The sequence below is a fragment of the Carcharodon carcharias genome, chromosome 31 (genome assembly GCF_017639515.1).
Source record: "Carcharodon carcharias isolate sCarCar2 chromosome 31, sCarCar2.pri, whole genome shotgun sequence".
Classification (NCBI taxonomy): Eukaryota; Metazoa; Chordata; class Chondrichthyes; order Lamniformes; family Lamnidae; genus Carcharodon; species Carcharodon carcharias.
In genome coordinates this window covers 16,019,361-16,044,732 of record NC_054497.1, presented here as the reverse complement: position 1 = coordinate 16,044,732, position 25,372 = coordinate 16,019,361, and the positions used below count along the sequence as shown (strand labels likewise).

The 25,372-nt window shown below is 41.9% G+C and overlaps 1 protein-coding gene across 8 annotated transcripts in view; it reads left to right on the top strand.

Annotated features, from left to right (window-relative positions):
- Window positions 1-25,372, top strand: part of LOC121271737 (RNA binding protein fox-1 homolog 1-like) — a 312,146-nt gene that overhangs the window by 235,054 nt on the left and 51,720 nt on the right. For 7 of the 8 annotated variants that reach the window (XR_005941752.1, XM_041177944.1, XM_041177945.1 and 4 more), the window contains 3 exons: window positions 617-865; window positions 7,493-7,636; window positions 22,742-22,795. Coding sequence is in view for 7 of the 8 variants with exons in the window: in XM_041177944.1 (XP_041033878.1) it covers window positions 617-865; window positions 7,493-7,636; window positions 22,742-22,795 (447 nt within the window). In the remaining variant the exon portion in view is untranslated. The remainder of the gene's footprint in view (window positions 1-616; window positions 866-7,492; window positions 7,637-22,741; window positions 22,796-25,372) is intronic. The other variant, XM_041177947.1, reaches the window with a different exon arrangement.

Below are 25,372 nucleotides of genomic sequence, written 5' to 3'. Positions count from 1 at the left end.
ACTCTGCTACAGAGTGAAATGATTGTTCTAATATGCTGGTAATTCTTTGTATTATCTCTTCGTATTTCAAAACCAGGGATTTGAAAATTGTTTGATTCTTTTTACCTGGCCTTTGGTATGGTAAAAATTTAACTTAAGGGTACTGTAAAGTACTTCTAATCTAACTTTTCGGGAATACCTTCTGCAAAGGAATTAAAATAGAAAATGTTGGGAATGCACAGGTGTGTGAGCATGTGGAAAGAGGCAGGTTAAGGTTTCAGGTTGAGGTCCTTTGTCCTGCAAATTCTCTCAATTCTCTTTGCAGACACCTACTCACCTGTGTATTTCAGTATTTTCTTGTATCTCAGATTTTCGGCATTTGCGTTTTTTTTTTCTCTTTAGCTTATGCTGGAAACAAGTCAGTTCTAAAATCCCTGGTAATTTCTAAAATATCTGGTCTTATAAATGAGCAGGCATTTTGCTGCAGTCGTCTGGAGAGAACAATTCTTGCAGGATTGTTATTGGTGTCTAAATGTGAACATGCTAGTCAGGTCATTGAATGCTGCACATTTAAACCCTGTCCAAGAATGTCATGAGAAACGTTCCTCAAATGTCATTTTTCATTCATCTTTCTTAGGGTAGCCAGGAGCCAGCAGCAACCCCAGACGCTATGGTACAGCCGTACGCTACAGTTCCATTCCCTCCCCCTCCTCCTCCTCCTCCTCAGAATGGAATTCCAACAGAATACACTGTTCCACACACTCAGGACTACACAGGCCAGACGCCAGTCCCAGACCATACTCTGAATATCTACGCATCCAGTCAGACTCTTGGGGAACAGAGTGGCACAATTGCCAATGTGCAGCCTGTATCTGGAACCGCCACAGTAAGTCAAAAACCAGGCTTTAGTCTTCATCCTACACAGTGATACAACGCAAAAGAAGTTTAACTTTATATAATATTTACTTTAATGATATCAGCACAAGCTTACTAATGCAACCACAGCAAGAATCAGATATACAGAAGAGCGCATGGTTTTACATCTAGGCTGTCATGCTATTTTTATATTCCATTTATAGAAGTAATTTTGTAATTGACTAGCTCTAGCTATTGCTGATCTATACTGCACGGTGGATTTAGTGACCACAATCCAAGATTTGCATGTGTCCAGTTGCTTATGAATGAAACTTTAAAGAAAGGCACAGTTAGTGCAGATTTGCATTCACAACTTTTTCAATTTGGGAAAGCTGACCAAGGTGAAATTGCATTTTCTATTTGTATAGGTTAATTAGCCTGCAGCAAAAACCAAGGTTATCCACATTGTGAGTGCTGACAATAGAATTCATATTGTTTTTAAGATGGCATTAGTTCCTATCTGAGCCAGTAAAACCTCTGCTGTATAAGGGATTTATTAATGCCAAAGACACTGGTGACAAGCCGTTGACACCACAGCGGTGTCTCCTTGTGGGCTTTTGCAGCCTGAGGGAATATAGCCTTAAAAACACAGAAAAACACTGTAATACATTGGAAACATTTTATGACCCTCAGCATTAGTAGTAGTTTGTACATGCTAGATAAACTGTCATAATTAGACGAAAGTTGACCACACCTGAATGCTCCTTTCTAATTTTCGTGTATCTCACCTGTTCATGCTTTAAATTTAAACATAAGTCAACTCATTTGCAAATAGCTATTTACTCATTTTGCACCACGCTGACCTAGGTTGTTCAGGCTTCAAAACAAAAGCAGCGAGTAGGCATAAAGGGTAATTATTCATAGTGGTAGAAAGTGGGGCTGTGCATGGATCAGTGCTGGGATCTCTGTTGTCCACAATTTGCATTAATGATTTAAACTTTGTAACCAAAAACACAATTTCTAAATTTGTAGTTGACACTGAATTGGAGGATATAATCAATACTGAAGAGGACAGCAACAATTTACAAAAGACATAATAAACTTGACGATTGGGCATATAATTGCAAATCTATTTCAATATAGATAATCATGAGGTATTACATTTTGGTAAGGAAAATAAGGAGGTCATTCATTGGAAAATAAGAATTAAATGATGTAGAGGAGCAAAGAGATCTGGAAATATAAATACACAAATCACTAAAAGCAGTGATGTAGGTTAATAAAGGAAAGCGCTAGAGTTTATATCTAGAAGGATCAAAAGTGGAGAAGTTGCCTTAAACTTGTATCGAACCTTAGAGCAGAGTTGGAGAGCTGTGTACAGTTCTCTTATTGAGACACTGGAACAAATGTATAAAATGACTTATGAAATATGTGACTATACCTATCAGGAAGGATGAACAACTTGGGGGTCTCCTTTTGAAAAAAGAAGGCTGAGGGATCACCTAATAGAAGTCTTTAAAATCACAACAGGTTATCAGAAAGTTGTGAGAAAGAGCAGAACTAGAGGTCATCAATGTAAAATAGTCACCAAGAAATCAAATAGGAAAGACAGAAGAGACCTCTTTATATAGAGAATGGTGGACAGTGTTCCCACTGAGCTGCATGGGTGGGTGGTCACAATGTACCGTGCAGGCCTTGACCTGGGATAAATAATGTGTGCATGCAGCCGCGCAAAATAATATAAAGGAACTGCGCATTAAAAAAAGCAGCCGCACACAGCAACTAAATTTTACAGGGAACGTTGGTGGGAATGGAGAATTTATTTACATGAGGTAGTTGAGGCAAATAGTACAGATATATTAAAGGGGAGGTTAGATGAATGTTTTAAGGGAGAAGAGAATAGAGAGTAATACTAATAGAGTTAGGTGAGGAAAGATGGGAAAAGGCTCAAGTGGAGCACAACTGCCAACATGAAACTGTATAGCTGAAAGGCCTGTTTTGGTGTTGTCTATTCTATGTGGTGACAGGAAGCACATATTCACATGGAGGGAAGTGAAAGTCTGGCACGCTGTCCTCAAAAATGCTGTTGCGGCAAGGGCAGTTGAAAATTTTTTTAAAATTGAGTTTGATAGATTTTTGTTTCACAGAATGTTAAAGGTTGGAGGCTAGTAGTTGGAATTATTATACAGATCAGCCATGGTAGAGCATGCTCGAGGGGCTGAATGTCTTCCTCTTGTTTCCATGAGTGTTAGATTTGTGTGTACCCTCATCACAATCCAGTGGCTTTTTTTAAAATCCTATATGAAGTGAACTCCCCAGCTCACCCAACAGTCCAGCCCTGTGATTTAATCACTCCATTGGCAGTCGAGCATTCAGTTGCCAAGGTCCTAAGCTCTGAATTTCCCTCTCTAAACCTCTCTCAATCCTTCTCCGCCTTCAAGATACTCCTTTTAGACCAAGCTTTTGGTTACCTGACATAATATCACCTTCAGTGACTCGGTGTCAAAAATATTTTTATTGGTATCATTCTTGTTGAGCACCTTCCTGACGTTAAGGGTGCTACATGAATGTTTTGTGAAAGGAAAGTTTCATCAGCAAGATAACTGATGTCTGATTGTCTGAATTTCCATTTACCTTCAACCTTTGTTGTACATTTATACAAATTAGAAATTAACTGATCCCATTCACATCTAATTTTTACAGCAACTACTCCTATCTCAGGAACTTAACTGTTTGAAATAAAAACAGTAAAAGTTGGAAGCTCTCAGGTCAGGCAGCATCTGTGGAGAGAGAAACAGAGTTAACATTTCGAGTCCATATGACTTCAGAGCTCTGAAGAAGAGTCGTGTGGACTTGAAACATTAACTCTGTTTCTCTCACCATAGATGCTGCCAGACCTGATTTTTTTTCCAGCGTTTTCTGTTTTTATTTCAGATTTCCAGCATTTGCAGTATTTTGCTTTTAAATTGTGCAAGAAATTTACCTTGTGCAAGCATTAGATGGTGGCAATAGGTGAATTGACTGCTCACGGAGTGAGTGCTTAAAACTCATGTTTGAAATTTTCTTGGCCACATACTTGCAACGATCTGCAAATATATTTAAATGTAGATAAAACCTTGCTATCAAAATGATTATTCAGAGTGTTGCAGGTAATTTTTTAATTATTGCAGTTTTATTTGTAGCTCACCAATTTGGATATCAGGCAAGTTGCAAAGCTTTCAGCAAACAGGCTGACATTGACGCAGGAACAGCTGCTCTTCCCGTTTGAAAGGATGTTTGTCTAACAGTGCACCAAGAGGCCTGAAAGGCCCCCACTGTCGATACCTGACGCCACACACAGCCACCAAACCAGTCCAGCCAGTTCAGTTGCACAATCTCTCCCTTCCCTGCGCCCTAAACTCTGCAGACTGCTGCAAGTGTGGGGCCACGTAGACATTTTCAAAAGACAGCATTATAAAACCCCTTCATTTAAATATTCTTATGCAGCAGCATTCGGTTATGAAATAAAGTAACAAAATCCTGGCAAAATTAGGAAGTTTGTAGAATGTTATACAGTGCCATAAATCTAAAACATGCCTTATCAGAACCCTTTCTGACTTTTTGTTTAACAATTCTGAGCATGGACTTGTGCATTATCCTTTGTAGTTCAGGTAAATATTTTATACCAATTTAATATTTATTCATGTTTGAGTAGTGGAAAGCTGGTTTAGCTCCTTGCTGAAGTGTATTTTAACCAGTGAATTATCATGCCTGAAAATTTGGCAATATTTGATAGAATGCAGTCCGTCATGTTCTCAAAATGCTGAAACCTTTTTACTGCTCAGCTATTTGTTCTCTATTTAGATCCTGATCATTGTCAGGTGATTTTCTTGGCTGGCAGGATAGAAGAGCCTCATTAAAATATTACTGGAAGAGTCCAGCAGTGTGGCTGCAGACTCATGTTGATCACATGTTTTGCATTCGGGGGTAGGGGCTGCAATCTTTTAGTGCTCACGCATTCAGAAACCCCAGAAAGAAAGAAAATGGGTTTGTATTTCTACAAATCCTATAACTAACGAGTCCACAAGTATCACGCTCTGAAGAGAAGTGATGCTAATTGAAGTAAATTCCTTCTTTGTTCTTATTCAAATTCTTTTCAATAGTTTGCGTTTAGGAGGACTACTTCGTGGCATGACTGTGAATTAACATTGCCTTTCTTGTGAGCTTGTTGGCACTTGTAAATGTGACCAGAAAGCAGCTGAGCACAGGCAAATGTGTTAATCTTTCACACCTGTGGGTACGCTGGAGCAAACCATTCACAGTTCAGCTGTTTGCTGATAAATTCAGTTGATTAAGAATGAAAATGAACTCTTTGCTGCTCAGAATTTGGAGGAAAACTTCTAATGGAATAGAAAAGCAGCTTTTTGGCATCCTCTTTTCAATCACCATTTCCTGTTGTTTCACAAGTCCTGCAATGTTTACCATGTCTTTATTTCTATTATACTTCATACCACAGTTCTATATGAAACGAGAATTGAAAACATTTGGGTATCAAATCTTTAGAGAGAGCATTGGTAACCACCAGATATTCCACTTTTGGAGTTGGCTCCAGTAATTGTACTGCAGAAAAAATAGCTAAGCATAGTTATCAAAATACTAAACTTTTCTCAAAAACATTAATTTTTTTCTTAGTTGCATTTATGTGCATGCTCGTGTTGACCCAGCTTGTTTTCACTTAATGTAAGAATGTATTTGTTTTATGTGAGTGTGCATTGTGTTTTATGACCGTCTTTCCCTGTCTGATTATGCAGTGGGCAATGAATGGCAGTTTACATTGATATAGTAATGAAATGTACAGCTCAACCAATGCCTTTGTGCTTTAATTAATGTTATTTAGACATACAGATCAGGTCTTGCGTCTTATCCTGGTCTCTACTGATGTCAGCTGGGAGCTACAATTGGTCTTGCCATCCCCAAAAGTGGTGGAGGCAATTGGCTATCCACTGGCCCTTACTGTAAAATGTTTGTTGATTTAAGACTTTTGGATTGTGTGGCTGTACTGCTTTCCAACACACAGGCAGTGTTTAAGATTCACGTGAAAAGTGGCCAATTGGACAAGATATTGTGGGACAGTGGGCATTTGTTTTAGAGCCCCCTAACACACAGACATCCAATTCTTTTGAAGATGAGGCTAGTTACAGGTGTGACAACTAGTGAGATAAAAGCAAAATACTGAGGATGTTGGAAATTTGAAATAAAACAGAAAATGCTGAAAAAACTCAGCAGGTCTGGCAGCATCTGTGGAGAGAGAAACAGAGTTAAAGTTTCAAGTCCATTTGACTTCTTCAGAGCTGAAGCTTCAGAGCTCTGAAGAAGAGCCATATGGACAAATCTGTCAGATCTGAGTTTTTCCAGCATTTTCTGTTTTTATTTTATATTAGTGAGTATGCTGGTTGTTTATAATTATGCAGGAAAGAAAGTTTGAGTTCATTTCAAAGAGAAAATTCAAGACCTCCATACAGAAAGGTATAGCCAGCATACACAGATGGGGCTGCGTTTTATGGGTGGGGAGGGCGGACTACTCACCACCCCCACCACCCACCCACCAGAAGGTAAGTCAGCCAACAGCTGACATGCCAGAAAGAAGCCTGCCCCACAGCAGTCATAACACGTTGGCTAAACTAGCTGAGAGTGGGACTACCACTACTCAGGGGTAGAAGTCCTGCTCTCGAGCTGGTCGGCAACTCTCGCAGTCCCGGCAGTGCCAGAGCTCAGTGGCCAAAGAAAGGTAAGGCCTGGACTTTTAAATAGAGGAGAGATCCAAGTGCACAGGGACGGGGTAGAAGGGAAGGGTGGGGACTGGATTTTGGAGGGCAGGTGGCAAGGAAGAATGGTGGTGTGACACCTTGGGGGAGGCAGGGAGAAAGGAGGTGGTGCCCCTGGTGCGTACAGGGCACCCCCTACTCCCCCAACAAGGTGCCCCCCCCTTCATTCCTGCAGTTTTTCATCTAGGCAACAAAAAAACAGCTTGTCCACTCCCGCCCACCTCCCATACCAACTGTATTGTGATGTGGGCAGTGTATTATCATTGCCAATTGACTTGCTAACAAGCCTAAGTGACCTTTAATTATTCATTCAAATATGGCGGGTGGGCTAGCCACTCGATATACTTTGTGCCCTCTGCCGAAAACATGCCCAGCCGGGAGCTCTAAAACCCAGTCCAATGTGTGGAACCCCCTCCCCACGCAGAACACAGTAGTCCTAGGTTTGTTTTTCTGGTTGTGTTAATCAGTTGATTCAGCTGCTGAGATAAAAGGGCCGCTTCCAGAGTCAGCATCCTCAAGAAAGGGAAGAAGCGTGCAGATGGAGAATCATTTAAGTACCTCTTTCAAAGAAACTTTATTTATTTACAGGCATAACTGCCATCATAAATCAGATACAAGTTTATATCTTCAAATCCCCTCTGGATAATTTGAAGATACTTGAAGATAATATTGCTGATTTGAAAAGCTAGAATTTTAATTGTGTGACCATAATTGTATGCTGCTGTTTTGTGGAGCCATATGAAGCATGATGAATACAATGGATAATTAAAATGCATGCCCGCTATTGCAGGTACACAGAAATGTTTCAGTGAAATGTTCATTTTACTTCATAGTCTCTCATTTTTACCTTTCAGCAGACAGATGAAGCAGCACAAACGGACGGGCAGCAGCAAACACAGAACACTGAGAGCAATGAGAGCAAACCCATCCCCAAACGGCTTCATGTCTCCAACATTCCCTTCCGGTTCCGTGATCCTGACCTCAGGCAGATGTTTGGGGTAAGGGATGAGTTTTTTTTTAAGAGATTCAAGCTTAAAAAAAAAAATCCTCATTAGAGATGTGGAGTTACTTCAGGAAAGGAATTTACTCTTGGCACTGCTGTCCAAAAAATTACTTCCTAATGAAAGATTGTAAAATGCCACATGAATTAATGCAAAGGAATTGGATAATACAGCTGCTTTTACCACTGCGTTTTCATCTCTAGGACCTAGTCTTCCTCACACAGCCAAATGAGAGGAAGGTTGCCCTGTGTCTGATTGCTGGAACAGCCCCATGAGAAGTGAATTGGACAGAGCCTTTCCAGTTTTGAATAGCTGCAATTCAGCAGCATAATGTCGCCAGTTACTGGTTTAGGTTCATATATGAACTTTGCTGGAATATGCTTTTCATCATGCACAATATATCTGAATGTTTGGCATATCTGTTTCGACTTGTTAGTTTGGGGATCTTAAACTAGCAAATGTTGTTCCTAATCTTATTGGTATTAAAATACTAGAGCAACTCACTAACTCAGTACTCTGGTATACTGTTGCCTAGGGTTGCTAACTTTGGGCGCATTCCTGGAGCTCTCATCCCAACACCAAGCACACAGCCCAATCAAAGGGCCTCTTTTCCTATCACCAATATTTTCAAAACTAATTTAATAAAAAATGCTCAAAGAAAAAGGAAAAAGAACTTTCTAATGCCCCTATCATTCTTCTTCTCCTGAATTTCTCGTAGATCATAAGAAATAGGAGCAGGAATATGCCATTCAGCCCATCAAGCCTGCTCTGCCTGTGCATTGGAGACTCCAGAACAATCTTGGGGGTTGGCAACCCTATTGTCATCTCAAACTATCACATTAAATTGTTTTCGCCATTAATAGCAACCCCGTACCTGCATACAGTTCGTGTTTTCTCTCCAGGCACAATTTAGGGATGAGGGGGAAAAATCGATAATTCCACTGCTGTGTTATTCACGGTTCAAGTGGGAAGGGTAGGAGAATTGATGGTTTGCTATTTACCTCTTTATTAGTTGTTCATGGGATGTGGGCGTCACTTCCAAGGCCAGCATTTATTGCCCATTACCGATTGCCCATGAGACCGTGGTGGTAAGCTGCTGCCTTGAACTGCTGCAGTTCATATGGTGTAAGTACACTCATGGTGCTATTTGGAAGGGAGTTCCAGGATTTTGACCCATCAACAATAAAAGAGTGGTGATATATTTCCAAGTCAAGGCATGTGTCTTGAAGGGAAGCTTGTGGATGGTGGTGTTCCCAAGCATCTGTTGTCCTTGTGCTTTTAGATGGTTCAAGTCATAGTTTGGAAGGTGCTGTTAAAGAAGCCTTAGTGAGTTGCTGCAGTGCATCCTGTTGAAGATTAGTCACTGCAGCCACAGTGCATTGGTGGTGGATGGGAGTGAATGTTAATGGTGGTGGATGGGATGCATTCACGTGGCTGCTTTGTTCTGAATGATGTTGAGCACTCGAATATTGTTGGAGCTGAACTCATCCAGGCATGTATAGAATATTCCATCACACTCCTGATTTGTAGATAATGGGCAGGTTTTGGGGAGTCAGGAGGTGGGTCACTCAGTGCAAAATACCCAGCCTGTGGCCTGCTCTTGTAGCCACTCTACTTATATGGCTTGCCAAATTAAGCTTTTGATCAGTAGTGACACTCCAGGATGTTGATGCGGATTTCCGTAAATGTCAAGGGGAAATGGTTAGATTTTCTTTCTGTTGAAGACGGGCATTTCCTGCTCTTGTGTGGTGAAAATATTACTTGCCACTTAGCCTGAATGTTGTCCGGGCCATGCTGCACGCAGACATGGACTATTTCATTACTTGAAGAGTTGCAAATGGAACTCAATAATGTGTAATCATCAGCGAACATCCCCACTTCTGGCCTTATGATGGAAGGAAGATCATTGAAGCAGCTGAAGATGGTTAGACCTAGGACACTGCCCTGGGGAATTTCTGCAGTGATGTTCAAGGCTGAGATAATTGACCTCTACCAACAACAAGCATTTTCTTTAGTGCTCAGTATGGACTGAGTCTTTTGAGTTTTCCCCTTGTTTTCCATTGAGTTCAATTTTACTAGGACTCCTTGATAACAGTCCGTCCAAATGCTACTTTGATGTCAAGGGCAGTGTCTCACACCTTATCTCTGGAATTCAATTGTTTTGTCCTTGTTTGGACCAAGGCTGTAATGTGGTCTGGAACCAAGCAATCCCGGCAGAACTCAAACGGAGTAATGATGAGTAAGATCCACTCGATAGCACTGTCGATTACACCTTCTGTTACTTTGCTGATTGATGATTGAGAGTAGACTAATGGAGCAGTAATTGGCCAGATTAGATTTTTCCATTTTAAATGGACACAACATACCTGGGCAATTTTCCACATTTTTGGATAGCTACCAGTGTTATAGCTGTATTGAAACAGCTTGGCTAGGGGTGCAGCTAGTTCTGGAGCTTATGTATTCAGCCAGAATGTTGTTGGGGCTCTTAGGCTTTGCGTTTTTCCATTTCTTGATATCACTTAGAATAAATCAAATTAGCTGAAGACTGGCATCTGTCATTCTGAGAATATCAAGAGAAGGCCAAGGTCACTTAGCTCTTTGGCATGTCTGGCTGAAGGTTAAATGCTTCACTCTTATTTTTTACAATCAAGTGCTGGGCTCTGTTATCATTGAGGTTGAGGATATTCGTGCGGCCTCCTCCTCCCATTAGTTGTTTAATTGCCCACCACAATTCACAATTGGATGAAATCCAATAGGACTGAAGTTTCGATCTGATCTGTCGTTTGTGGGATCGCTGAGCTCTGTATATAGCATGCATGTATTCCTGTGTAAAGCTTCAAGTTGGCACCTCATTTTTAGGCATGCCTAGCATGCACTTTGCTCATCATTGAGCCAGGGTTAGTCCCCTGGCTTGATGGTAAGGCTAGAGTGAGGGATATGCCAGACCATTAGGTTACAGATTTTGGTGCAATACAGTTCTCCTTCTACTGATGGCCCACAGCAGCTCATGGATCCCAGTTTTGAACTGCTGCATCTGTTCTGAATCTGCCTCATTTAGCACGTCAGTAATGTCAGACAACATGATGGAGGGTGATCTCAGTGTGAAGACGTGACTTCAGCTCCACAAGTTGGTCACTCCTACCAACACTGTCATGTGCAGATGTGTTTTCTGCAACAGATGTTGGTGGGAATATAGGTTGTTCTCTCATGTTGATTCTCTCATCACCTGCCACAGGCCCAGTATAGTTGCTTTGTCTCAGCTTGGTCTCAGCAGTGGTGCTACTAAGCCAGTCTTGGTGTTGGAGCAGTATTGATTCATCAGCTAAAGGAGGGCAGTAGGTAGTAACCATCAGGAGTTTTTTATTTTGCCCACATTTGACCTGATGCCAGGAGACTACCTCAAGTCCAGAGTTGATGTCTTTCTGGAATCCTGGTGACACCTGCAGGCCCTTGGAGAAGTTGCTGCAAAAATGGAAAAAATACTTATCCAGTGGCTTGGAAAACTTATACAGTGTGCAGCTGAGCCATGTTAATTTAAAAAAAAACTATTGCTCTGTGCCAAATTAGCTAGTTTAAGTCAGGGTGCTGGAAAGGGTGCTACAACTGATTGAAATGTTGCTGGGTCAAGGAGGGAAAATTGACTAGCATTGCTGCCCTTCATCACTATCCAGCACCCTCCGCTGGAAAGTGCATGTGTGTAGATGTCAGGTGAGAACAGGATTGGGCTCAGTTATGGTGCTTCCTCCTTACTTCCCCTATCCCATCCCATTACCCCAATGCTGACTTCCACTTTCACAGCTCATGTGTGCCCAATCTGTTTGGATGAGATATGGCAAAAATCATATCCTAGCAGGGTGTCATTGACTTGAGGGAGAGCTAAATATTTGGCAAAATCAAATTGTGAAGTCAGATGGCTTGCATCCTAGGTTGCTAAGGGAAGTGGAAGTAGAGATAGTGGAAGGGCTTGCTATAATCAGAGGATTGGAAATTGGCAAATGTGAGATTTTTATTCAGTAAAGGGTGTAAGAGCAGTGCTAGTGACTACAGGCCAGTGGGTTTAACATCAGTAATGGATAAGGCTTTAGAAACAATTATCAGGGAAAATAAACCAACAAGCACCTGGAGAGGTTTGAATTAATTATGGAGAGCCAGCATAGATTTGTAAAAGGCAGATCATGTTTGACTAATCTAATTGAATTTTTTGATGAAGTAACAGAGAAGGTTGTTTATATGGATTTTTAAAAAGCATTTGACAAAGTACCACATAAAGGGTTAGTTAACAAAATTGAGGTTCATGAAATAGGAGGGCCAGTGTCAGCTTGGATAAAGAATTAGCTGAAGGACAGAAAACATCACATTATGGTAAATGTTTGTTTTTCAGACTGAAGGATGATAGACAACAGTGTACCCAAAGGTTCAGTGCTAGGACCATTTCATTGATATATATAAATGATTTGGATATTGGAATACAGAGTTGCATTTCAAAATTTGCCAATGATGCCAAGCTTGGAGATGTAGCAAACAGAGAGTGAAACAAATTGATTGCAACAGGACCCAGGCTAGCAGATGGGATTTAACACAGATAAATAAGTGTGAAGTGACACATTTTGGCAGAAGAGATAAGGAGAGGCAATATATACTTAATGGCGCAATTCTAGAGTGTGTAGGAACGGAGAGACCTGGTGGTTCATCTGTATAGACCTTTCAATGTGGCAGGACATATTGAGAGAGTGGTTAGCAAAGCATATGAGATTTTGGCCTTCATAAATGGAGGCTCTGAATACAAAAGCATTGAAGTTATGCTAAACCTTTATAAAGCTTTGGTTAGGCTACAACTAGAGTATTGCATCCAGTTCTGGTCACCAAACTTCAGGAAGGATGTGAAGTTTACAGAATTGTGTGGGTGGATGTGGAGGAGGTTTACCAAAATAGTTCCAGGGATGAGGAGATTTAGCTGCAGAGGAGAGGCTGGGGTTCTCCTTGGAGCAAATGTGGTTGATTTGATAGCGGTATACAAAGTTTAAATAAGGCAGTCAAAGATAAGTTGTTCCCATTAACAGATGGTGTAAGGACTGGGGACACAAATTCAGGTTTTGGGCAAGATGCTGAGGCGATGTAAGAGAGAATGTTTTTATGAACCTGAGTGGTAATAACCTGGAGCCTGCTGCTTAGAAGAACGGTAGAAGCAGAGACTAGCAATAATTCCAAAAGGAAATTGGGGGGAAATAAACTTGCAGGACTATGGGGTTAAAATGGGAACTGACTGGATTGCTGTACACAGAGCCAGCATAGACATAGAATGGCCTCTTTCTGTGCCATTATGACTCTCAGAAAACTTAAAAAGGAAATTTGCCACTGATCTAATGGGATATGGTTTGCTAGTAAGCTAATGTAAAGGGAACTTTATCTTCAATCTTGCTTACACTTCTTACAGCTGAGAGTGTTTCCTGCCGACATCTTTTAAAATTCATTTACGGGATGTGGGCATCGCTGGCTAGGCCAGCATTTAATGCCCATCCCTAATTGCCCTTGAGAAGGTGAGCTGCCTTCTTGACCTGCTGCAGTCCATGTGGTGTAGATACACTCACAGTGCTGTAAGGGAGGGAGTTCCTGGATTTTGACCCAGCAACAGTGAAGGAACAGCGATATATTTCCAAGTCAGGATGATGAGTGACTTGGAGGGAAGCTTCCAGGTGGTGATGTTCCCAGGTGTCTGCTGCTTTTGTCCTTCTAGATTGTAGCAGTTGTGGGTTTGGTAGGTGCTGTCTAAGGACCCTTGGCGAGTCCCTGCAGTGCACCTTGTAGATGATAAACATTGCTGCTACTACTGTTCGGCAGTAGTGGAGGGAGCAAGTGTTTGTGGATGGGGTGCCAATCAAATGGGCTGCTTTGTCCTGGATGGTGTCGAGCTTCTTGAGTGTTGTTGGAGTTGCACTCATCCAGGCAAGTGGAGCGGTTTTCATCACGCTGCTGACTTGTGCCTTGTAGATGGTGGACAGTCCTTGGGGAGTCAGGAGGGGACCTACTTGCTGCAGGATTCCTAGCCTCTGACCTCTTGTAGCCACAGTATTTATGTGGCTAGTCCAGTTTAGTTTCTGGTCAGTGGTAACCCCCAGGATGTTGATAGTGGAGCCTCAGCAGTGGGAATGCCATTGAATGAAAAGGAGCAATGGTTAGATTCTCTCTTGTTGGAGGTGGTCATTGCCTGGTACTTGTGTGGTGCGGATGTTACTTGGCAATGTTAGCCTAAGCCTGGATATTGTCCAGGCATTGCTGCATTTAGACATGGACAGCATCAGTATCTGAGGAGCCATGAATGGTGCTAATCATCAGCAAACATCCCCACTTCTGCCCTTATGGAAGAAAGGTCATTAACGAAGCAACTGAAGATGTTTGGGCCTGGGACAATACCCTGAGGAACTCCTGCAGTGATGTCCTGGAACTGAGATGGTTGACCTCCAACCACCACAACTATCACCCTTTATGTCGGGTATGACTCGAACCATTGGAGAGTTTTCCCCTGATTCCCATTGTCACCAGTTTTGCTGGGGCTCCTTAATGCTCCACGTGGTCATATGCTGCCTTGATGTCAAGGGCAATCACTCTCACCTTACACCTGGAATTCAGCTCTTTTGTCCATGTTTGAACCAAGGCTGTAATGAGTTCAGGAGTTGAATGACCCTGGCGGAACCCAAACTGAGCATCACTGAGCAGGTCGTTTCTAAGCATGTGCCGCTTGATAGCACTGGTGATGACCCCTTCCATCAGTTTACTGATGATGAAGAGTAGACTGTTGGGGCAGTAATTGGTCAGGTTGGATTTGTCCTGCTTTTTGTATACAGGACATACCCTGACAATTTTCCACGTTGCCAGGAAGATACCATTGTTGTAGCTGTACTGGAACAGCTTGGCTAGGGGCGCAGCAAGTTCTGAAGCATGTCTTCAGTACTATTGCCAGAATATTGTCAGGGCCCATAGCCTTTGCAGTATCAAGTGCCTTCAGCCGTTTCTTGATATCATGTGGAGTGAATCGAATTGGCTGAAGACTGGCATTTGTGATTCTTTTGGACCTCTGGAGGAGACTGAGATGGATCATCCAGTCTGCACTTCTGGTTGAAGATTGTTGCTAAAGTGCTGGGCTCTTCCATCATTGAGGATGAGGATATTTGTGGAGCCCCCTCCTCCGGTGAGTTTTTAATCGTACACTACCATTCACGACTGGATGTGGCAGGACTGCAGAGCTTAGATCTGATCCATTGGTTGTGGAATTGCTTACCCCTGTCTATCACTTGCTGCTTATACTGTTTGGCATGCAAGTGGTCCTGTGTTTTAGCTTCAGCAGGTTGACACCTCATTTTTAGGTATGCCTGGTGTGACTCTTGACATGCCCTCCTGCACTCCTCATTAAGCCAGGGTTGATCCCCTGGCTTGATGGTAATGGTAGAGTGGGGGATATGCCGAGATTACAGATTGTGGTTGAGTACAAACCTGCTTTTGCTGATGGCCCACAGCGTCTCATGGTTGCCCAGTCATGAGTTGCTAGAACTGTTTAAATTCTATCCCATTTCTCATGGTGGTAGTGCCATACAACATGATGGAGGCTATCCTCAAAGTGAAGATGGGACTTTGTCTCCAAAAGGACTGTGCAGTGGTCACGCCAACTGATACTGTCGTGGACAGGTGCATCAACAGCAGGCAGGTTGGTGAGAATGAGGTCAAGTATGTTTTCCCCTCTCGTTGGTTGCCTGACTAGTCTGTGGAAAAGCTCTCCTAATTTTGGCACAAGCCCCCAGATGTTAGTCAGGAGGACTTTGCAGGGCCGACAGGTCTAGGTTTGGGTTTGCCGTCGTTGTTTCCGGTGCCTAGGTGATTGCCGCATGGTCCATCCAGCTTCGTTCTTTTTATTGACTTTTTTCGAAGTTTGATACAACTGAGTGGCTTGCTAGGCTAATTCAGAGGGCATTTTAGAGTCAACCACATTGCTGTGGGTCTGGAGTCACCAGGTGCAGACGGCAGATTCCCTTCTCTAAGGGCATTAGTAATTCAGATGGATTTTTATGACCATCAACAATGTTTTCATTGTCATCATTCGACTTTTAATCCCAGATTTTTATTGAATTCAAATTCCACCATCTGTCGTGGTGGGATTCGAACCCTGGGTCTCTGGATTACTAGTCCAGTGACAATATCATTATGCCACCACCTCCCCCAAGCCAAAAAAGTGAGATGTATCTTGTACTAACATCACTACCTTAGATAACTTCTTTTTAAAGATGAGTTTTGTGCTTATGTTGTCCTGTTCTCTCCCACATGTTGAACTTCCCTCAGCATGTTAAGTAAGTCTAAATGCACATTCTGTTTGACATTACCGTAAATAGAAAATTTGGCAACTGTTGTATTTGCTCGGGCAATAAACTGCTGTTGTGGCAAATTAAATATTTTTGATTCATTGAGTGGAAAGATTGCAGTGTAATGTCCTTGTAAACTACCATCTCATCTCCAACTTCCCTTTCCTCTCCTAAGTTCTTGAATGTGTTTTTGCCTTAAACCCATGCCCATCTTTCCCGGAGCTCCATTTGAATCCCTCCAATCCAGTTTCCACCCCACCAAAGACCAATACCGCTCTTATTAAATTCACAAATGACACCCTATGACTGTGACGAAGATGAAACTTTCCCTCCTTGTCCTCTTCAACTTGTTTGCAGCCTTTGACATGACTGACCCCACCATCCTCTTCCAACACCTCTCCACTGTCATCCAGCTGGGTGAGACTACTCTCACCTAGTTCCATTCTTATCTATATAAACCGTATCCGGAGTATCACTTGCAATGGCTTCTTTTCCTGCTCTGCACCATTATCCCTGCTGTCCCCCAAAGGATCTATCCTTGGCCCCCTCATATTTTTAGTTTTCACTTGTATCCTTATGAAACCCAGCTTTACCTCACCACCATCCTGGTTCACTAATGCCCCTTAGGGAAGGAAATCTGACATCCTTACTTGGTCTGGCCTACATGTGACTCCAGACCCACGGCAATGTGGTTGACTCTTACAATGCCTTCTGAACAAGGGCAATAAATGCTGGCCTAGCCAGCGATTCCCACATCCTATGAGCGAATAAAGAAAAAAGCCAGATCATTTATATAGATTGTGAACAGCTGTGGCCCAAGCACTGATCGTTGCAGTACCCGAGTAGCCTACCATCCTGAGAATGACCCACTTATTCCTACTCTGTTCCCTGTTAACTAATTCTCAATCCAGACCAGTATATTATCCCCCATCCCAAGTACTCTAATTTTGTTTACAGAAAGCCTTCTGAAAATCCAAATACACCACATCCACTCGTTCTCCTTTATCTATGCTACAAGTAACATCCTCAAACCAACAGGTTTGTCAAACATGATTTCCCTTTCATAAATCCAATTTCACTCTGCCCAATCATATTGTTATTTTCTAAGTGTACAGTTATCACACCCTTTTTAATAGATTCTAAATTTTTCCCAACTACTGACATCAAACTAACAGGTCTGTAGTTCCTGGTTTTCTCTCCCTCCCTTCCTAAATAGGGAGGGTTACATTTGCTACTTTGCGATCTGTAGGAACCTTCCCAGAGTCTATAGAATTTTGAAAGACAAGTTAAGACTCAGGCAGCATTGGAATAGCCAAGTTTGGAGGTAGGAAAGACAATGTTATGGAGATAGAAATGGGCAATCTTAATCAAGGTGTGGAATGTGTGGTTGGAAGCTCATCTTAGGGTCAAATATGACACCAAGGTTGTGAACTGACTGGCTTAATTTCAAACTGTTGCCAGGGAGTGGGCTGGAGCCAGTAACTAGGGAACTAAAAACAATGTTTCAGTTTTCCCGATATCTAATTGGAGCAAATTTCATCCGGTACTGGATGTCAGAAAAGCAATCTGATAATTTAGCACCAGTGGAGGAGTCAAGGGGGTGGTGGCGAGGTAAAGCTGTGTTTCATCAGGATACATGTGAAAACTAACGCTGTGCTTTTGAACAATATCGCCGAGCATGCAACTGAGGAAGAAGAGGGGGCCAAGGATAGATCCTTTGGGGGAGACTAGAGGTAACAGTGCAGAGCAGGAAAAGAAGCCATTGCAAGTGATACTCTGGATATGGTTTATATAGCTAAAAATGGAATCATCTAGAAGGACAAGGGCAGCAGACACATAGGAATACCACCACCTACAAGTTCCCCTCCAAACAACTCACCATCCTGACCTGGAAATATATCACCGTTCCTTCACCGACACTGGGTCAAAATCCGGGAACTCCCTCCCTAACAGCACTGTGGGTGTACCTACATCACATGGACTGCAGCGGTTCAAGAAGGCAGCTCACCACCACCTTCTCAAGGGCCATTAGGAATGGGCAATAAATGCTGGCCTAGCCAGTGATGTCCACATCATGTGAATTAATTTAAAAAAAATTAGGACAAGCTAAGTGAATGGGGAAGAACATGGCAGATGCAATATAATATGAATAAGTGAGAAGTTATCCAGTTTGGTAGAAAAAGCAGAAAGGAAGAGAATTTCTTAAATGGTGATTGATTGGGAAGCATTGATGTCCAAAGGGACCTGGGTGTCTTGTTCATGAGTCACTAAAAGCTAAAACGCAGGTGCAGCAAGCAATTAGGAAGGCAAATGGTATATTGGCCTTGATCACAGGGGGATTTGAGTACAGGAGTAAAGATGTTCAGCAATTGTATAGAGCCCTGGTGAATATTGTGTACAGTTTTAGTCTCCATATCCAAGGAAGGATGTACTTGTGGAGGTTTATCAGACTAATCCCTGGGATGGCAGGATTGTCTTATATGGAGAAATTGAGGAAACTGGGCCTAAAGAGTTTCAAAGAATGAGACACAATCTCATTGAAACTTACAAGATTCTTGCAGGGTGTGACAGGGTAGATGTGGATCGGATGTTTCCCCTGGCTGGTGAGTCTAGAACCAGGGACACAGTCTTAAATGGCCTGTCCCTAATTCTGAGACTGAGATGGGGAGGAATTTCTTGACACAGAGGATGGTGAGTCTTTGGAATTCTCTAGCCCAGAGAGCTGTGGAAGCTCAGTCATTGAGCATCTTCAAGGCAGAAATCGATAGATTTCTGGATACTAATAACATCAAGAGATATGGGGATAGTGGGAAAAATGGCGTAGAGATAGATGAGCAGACATGATCTGTTTGACTGGTGGAGTAGGCTTGAGAGTGGCCCACTCCTCTTTCTTGTGTTCCCAACTTGCATCATGACCTGTTCACCTGTGCTTGCTGATCTACATTGGCTCCTAGTCAAGCGAAGCCTTGATTTTAAAATTCTCAAGTCTTGTTTTCAAGTCCCTCCATGGCTTCGCCCCTCTCTATCTCTTAAACCTCCTTCAGCTCACAGCTCTCTGAGATACCAGCGCCTTCAGTTGCCTAGGCTCCAAGCTCTGGAATACTCTCTACTTCACTTTCCTTACTTTAAACATACCTCTATGACCAAGTATTTTGTCAACTGACCTAATACCCCCGGATGTGGCTTGGTGTCATATTTTGTTTTGTAATGCTTCTGTGAAGAGCCTTGGAATGTTTTATTATGTTAAAGGCGCTATACAAATATAAGTTGTTATTGTTCCAACAATAGAGCCTGCAGAGGATGTATGTAGGTCATCATGTTTTTTGATCGCGGCTAGCAATTAACCGTACCCAGCTGAACATTCTTAATGTTCTTTTAAGGATAGCAGAATAGAATCTAAATGGCATGAGAAATGTCCATACAAGGTTTGTTAATCCTTTAGCCACTAACTGGATAGTTTATCAGAGTCATTGATAGAAAAATTCTGTCCATATTTGTCTCTCCAATTCTGTCATTTCAGATGTTAAACATACGTAATTGTGAATCTTGGATTTACAGCTTTTCCCTTTGAGTTTTGGAATGAACTGAAGAACTGTAGAACAGACTCATCAAACATTGAAATTTGTTTGTTCAATTCTGCAAACAAACTTAATGAAGTTTAATATGAAAGAACACAAAGAGACATGTAGAACAGTTAGACATAAAAGATTGACCTATCCCTTCAGTAGTTACACTTAATTAGGTTGAGTGGATTATAGTTGCTGTGTTTGAATTTGAATTCTGGGGTACCAGGGGTGCTCCCTGCTAATCTAGACCCTTATCCTGCTGGCAGATTCACAGACCCATGAAAAGTTTACTGCTCGGATAATGGAGTTAGATTTGGAGTGTAAATCCAGGCAGCCAGGACACCAACCTCTTGTGTCAGCATAAAACAACACTTGCATTTATGCAGCACCACAAATTTTGACAAATGTCCCAAAGTATTCTGCAGAGGTGTAATCAAAAAAAAAAAGCAGATGAACCTAAGAAAGAGATATTGGGGTTTGTAAACAAATGTTTGGGCAAAAAGGTGGGTTTTAAAGAGAACGTAAAGGAGGAGAGTAGAGAGGCAGAGGAATATAGAAAAGCAGTTCCTGAGTGTTGGCGCTTTGTCAGCTAAAAGCATTGCCATTAATGGTGGGCTGAAAGAGGAGGGAGGTGGAAATGCACAAGAAGTCAAAGTAATGGAGATTTTGGAGGACTGCAGCTGTAGGGTTGGAGGAGGTTATAGAGATAAGGTGGCGTCAAGACCAAGAAGGCATTTAAACATGAGGCCTTTGGAGCAGGGAGTCAATATAGGTCAGCATATTCATTTTATGCCAAAGTTGGCTGGGCAGAGAGAGTTGCGAGTTTACTTTGTGCTTACTGCTAGTTTAGCAAGATCTATGTGTCAAACTGGCAGTACTAATGCCCCCATTAGCACCAATATAAAAGCAGCTATTCTGAAGATTCGGAAGCTGCTTAGTGGGCTTTACTGGTTGGACTGGGAGCCCAATGACCAGGGTGGGATCGCCTTCCTGACAGTATTAGTTCACAGATTTTTAGATTGGAAAACTTGCTTTAACAGGAAAACCACGTGAAGGTTGCTGTCTCCCTCGAATGGCTTCCCAGTGCTAGCACGCATTTGAATTTCCTGATCTCCGCAGGGAATACCACTTGTGTTGCCACTAACAGATGCAGCCATCAAGCCAAAATGACGTTCTGCCAATCACACAAATGAGTAATGTGGTATATGAATTTCAGTCCCAGTGCAGTGCTAGGTATGTCAAATGTCCCAGCCACTGTTTTCAACAGGCAAAGCACAGACCATACCTAACCAGCCCATGCTTGCAAAACTCAAACGTGTCCAGCATTAGATGTGATTCTGCGAGTGGACAACATTTGCTAAATAATCCTCAGTGTGCTAAGCATTATGCCTACAACCAATTTAAGATTGTCAGTTGGGCTCGCAGTGTGCCGCATTTGCGTGTACTGGAAGCTACATATATTAATACACAGGCCCTGTTCTTTGCAGACAGAAAGAACATGTGCACCCATTGCGCCTGTTTCAGTTAAACAAAATAAGTGACAGCCATTCGCTGACTCATTCCTCAGGGCAATGCCTTGACCAATCAGGGTCAAGCTGCCTGGTTTAAATTTCAAATGACGTTTGGCAGTTAACTGTCAGTCACCAACACTAGTGCATTCTCCATGGCAACACCTCTAGCAATCAGAGCCCACTTGCCAATCAATCAGCACTCTCTTCACATACAGTATAAATTGCTGTTTTCAACTTATATTGGTATTCTTGTGAAGTGTCCTGATGAGTGCAAGACAAAAAGCTTTGACATGTCTCTTTTTTCACCAAAACAGCTTTATACTAAAGGGTATGAAAAGGGAGTGCTGATTGGTTGGCAAGTGGACTCTGATTGATAGAGGCGTTGCCGTGGATTAGCTGAAGTCTTTGAATGGATTGTTAACCTCCATGGCAACGCCTCTACCAATCAGAGTCGACTTGCCAACCAAGCAGCACTCTCTTCTCATATAGTATAAAGTTGTTGCTTTCCCTGACATTGGTATTCTTGCAATTATCCTGATGAGTACAAGATGGAAAGCTTTGACAAAATGTCTTTTTTCAGCAACCTTCATTTACTTGAGGACAGGCCAGGGAAGGTGAAGCCATTACTCCACATCGTGACTGTGGCCATCTAAGTCAGACCTTCGCCAACATACTGAACTTCTGTCCTGAGCGATCCATTCCTGGTGACATCGCAACCATTCATACTGGATTAGCTGAAGCAGTTGAATGGATTGTTAACCTCAATATCGAACTCTATTCCCTAGCTATATGAATAAAAGAAGCCAATTACACAGAATCATTTGGAATTTTACCTACTTCAGTCAGTTAAATGAATCTATTTCAGAAGGGAACTGAGTGCTTTGCCTTTAAGACTTGTTTTCAGAGTCCACCAGCCAGAGACACATGAAGGTTTTTCTTAGTATCAGGCATTGTGTTTCTTTTACCTCAGTGATTTAGAAGTATATCAAGTCAAACAAGGGCAAGGCTAAGGTTTCAATGCAGCTGTAGCACATCCTGATATGTTTAGGATCCTGTGTTGCTTGTCTTATTAGAAGAGATTTGTGTCTGCTGGACAGACGTGGATAAGCAAAAAGTGATTACCTATTGGGACCCAAAAGTCTGACCATATTAAAGCAGCATTTCAACTTTGGAGCTGTTTGCAAATCCATGCCAAACGGAATAAAACAATTGTCATTAAAGGGCACATTACATATTTGCTTGGTGCTTAATGGATAAATCACTTTCTTTTTTCTGAGGCATAAAGGTCAAAGGTCCTGGGTTTGATCTCCAGCCTGTGCAGTGATAGGTAACTTCAGCTAGGAGCAGTGGTTCTGCAACTAAGTCTCCATCTTAATATCCTAAAATCAGCGCACAATCCTGATCCTAATTGTTAACTGGTGATTCTTGCTCATCAGCCTCTGCTGTGATGTCCCTTGTGGTTAAATAACCTTTCACTGATGCTCACTGGCTAAATTCACTCAGGAGGAATGACCACTTGAGCGAGTTACCAAAGGGCTACTAGTACTCGTGGAACTCTGTCCCAGTGAAGATCAGCACTATTAAGAGAACTAGTGGAAGTATGAGAAATATGAGTTGTGTTTAAAGCAGAATTTTGAACTGACATTTATACTAACAAACTTTTTTCTTTTTCTGCAGCAATTTGGTAAAATCATAGATGTAGAAATTATATTTAATGAGCGTGGCTCAAAGGTAAGCACATTTTAAAAATTCTATATGCTAGCAATCATTGCAGTAATTGTTCTGTTGAAAGACTGAAGAAGCAGTTTGTTCACTGGCTATTTTAAAACTATTTCCAGCTAACAACATTTTCCACAATCAGGCTTTTTTGCTGTTCATTTCAGCAATACTGTCATCTAGATGGGCAGTAATTTTCAGCATCTATCTGACCTCTTCGCTAACCCCTATTTTGTAGCACTTCCTGGTAGCTGTTTTTTTATGATGTATCCATGTACTTTTTATTGACTCTTCATTTACTCATGTCTTTTATCAGTTCACTTCACTGAACCTTTAACTAAGTCACAGCCCAGAATAGTAACCATTTGTCAAGCCTTCCATATGGTTGATTTTACATACTAATTAGCTGTATCTGTAGTCCAGATTTATTTTGCTTGCATGCTAACATTTGATGCTGGGAATCAATTTGCTTATTCCTAAATCTGTCTATTTTTTTCAGTTGAAGAAATTTCTGGCTAATGGTCACTAAAGTTGGAAAATGTTGCTCGTCTGGAATTGGTTTTTAGTCACAGGGACTATTCAATATAAAAGACTGATATGTTTTGAAGGCTGCTTGTAGATTTTTCAATTGGGCTATTCCAGTGATACTCCTTTCCTCAAGAATATCACTTATATTGTTCATTGATCTGTTCTGTACCATTGTGGAAATTATTTTATTCATCTCTCCTCCTCCCCCCTCTCTCAGATTGCTTGTTTTTAAATTAAACAACACTCCAATGTCAAGTTCTTAGTTTAACTCTTTAAAATTTGTCACAAATGAGATCCAAAGAAATTTCCAAGGCATTTTTTTTTCATTTATTTTTTGAGATTGTTGGCAAGCTTTTTAATCACAGAACTGCTCTTGAAAAAACATTTGTGCTGCATATCAGTTTAGAGGAAGAAAAATATATCAAATGATCAAGAAAGAACACGGCCACTGCCAGATAACCAAAGTTCCCATTAAATTTTCTTTATTAAGCACAGCCTGTGTATTTCATTGTACAACGCCATTCAATTCTTTAGGTGGCCACACACGTGCAGCTTAGAAGGAATATTACTCCAAATTCCTGCAACAGCAGTGTGTCTGGCTATTTAAAAGGAAGAGGTATTAACCTCCTATCTTATTTTGTAAAGAGAATAAAAAACTGCAGATTTCTCACATTTACATTGCAGGCAGATTCAGAATAGCAGAAACTCTTAAGCAACTGGAGATACACCAGATCACAGATCCAGTTGTCACCTTTGTAACCTTGCGTTTCTGCTCATGGATCTTTACTGGCGTTGAGGGAAATTCCACACCAGCCAGCAGTATGATAACCAGCTCAACATTAATTCCAATATTAGTTCCTGCCCTCATCGAATCCAGTGTTAAATAGGTTCATGCAGGAAATTCAAAGAGCAATCTCTTAAATTGGCAAAAGCTAAAATACTGCAGATTCTGGAAATCTCAAAAACAAGAAGAGAATAAGATGGAAATACTCATCAAATCAGACAGTATCTGGAGAAATAGACATCAATCGGTATCTTGAGGCGTTCAGAAAGGAAATGGGGAGGGTACAGGCTCAACATGTTCCCTCTAGGGTGATAGGAAGGAATAAGCTGAGAGAACCATGATGACCAGAGATACTCAGGATACGATGAGAAGGAGAAGAGAGCCTTTTAGCAGGTACAAGACGAGCAAATCAGCGGAGGCATTAGTGGAGTACAGGCAGTGCAGGGTGGAGCTTAAAAAAGCAATTAGGAGAGCAAAGAGGGGATATGAGAAAGCTCTGGCTGGTAAAAGTAGGGAAAATCCCAAGATATTCTGTAAGTATATTCATGGGAAGAGGATAAACAGGGAAAGAGTAGGGACCAAGGGGGCAATCTATGGGTGTAGCCAGAGGACATCGGTCGAGTATTGAACGAATACTTCACATCCGTCTTCACCCAAGAGAATGAGGATGAAGATATGGAACTCAGGGAGAGAGACTGTGAGGTTCTTGAGCAAATTGATATAGGGAGTGACAAGGTATTGGCATTGGCAGGCTTAAAAGTGGACAGATCTTCAGGTCTGGATGATTTGTGTCCCAGACAGCTGAGGGAGGCAAGGGAGGAAATTGCAGGGGCTCTGACCCAAATTTTTGATTCCTCTCTGGCCACGGGGGAGGTGACAAAGGACTGGAGAACAGCTAATGTGATTCCGCTATTTAAGAAGGGTTGTAGAGATAAGCCAGGGAACTACAGACCAGTGCATCTCACATCAGTGGTAGGGAAACTATTGGAAAAAATTCTGAAGGAGAGAATCTGTTTCCACTTGGAGAAGCACGGTTTGATCAGGGATAATCAGCCATGGCTTTGTCAGAGGGAGGTCATGCCTAACAAATTTGATTGAATGTTTTGAGGAGGTGACCAGGTGTGTAGATGAGGGTAGTGCAGTTGATGTTGTTTATATGGATTTCAGCAAAGCCTTTGATAAGATCCCACGTGGGAGACTTATAAAGAAAGCAAATACACATGGGATACAGGGTAATTTCAAAATTGGCTTAGTTGGCGGAGACAGAGGGTGATGCCAGA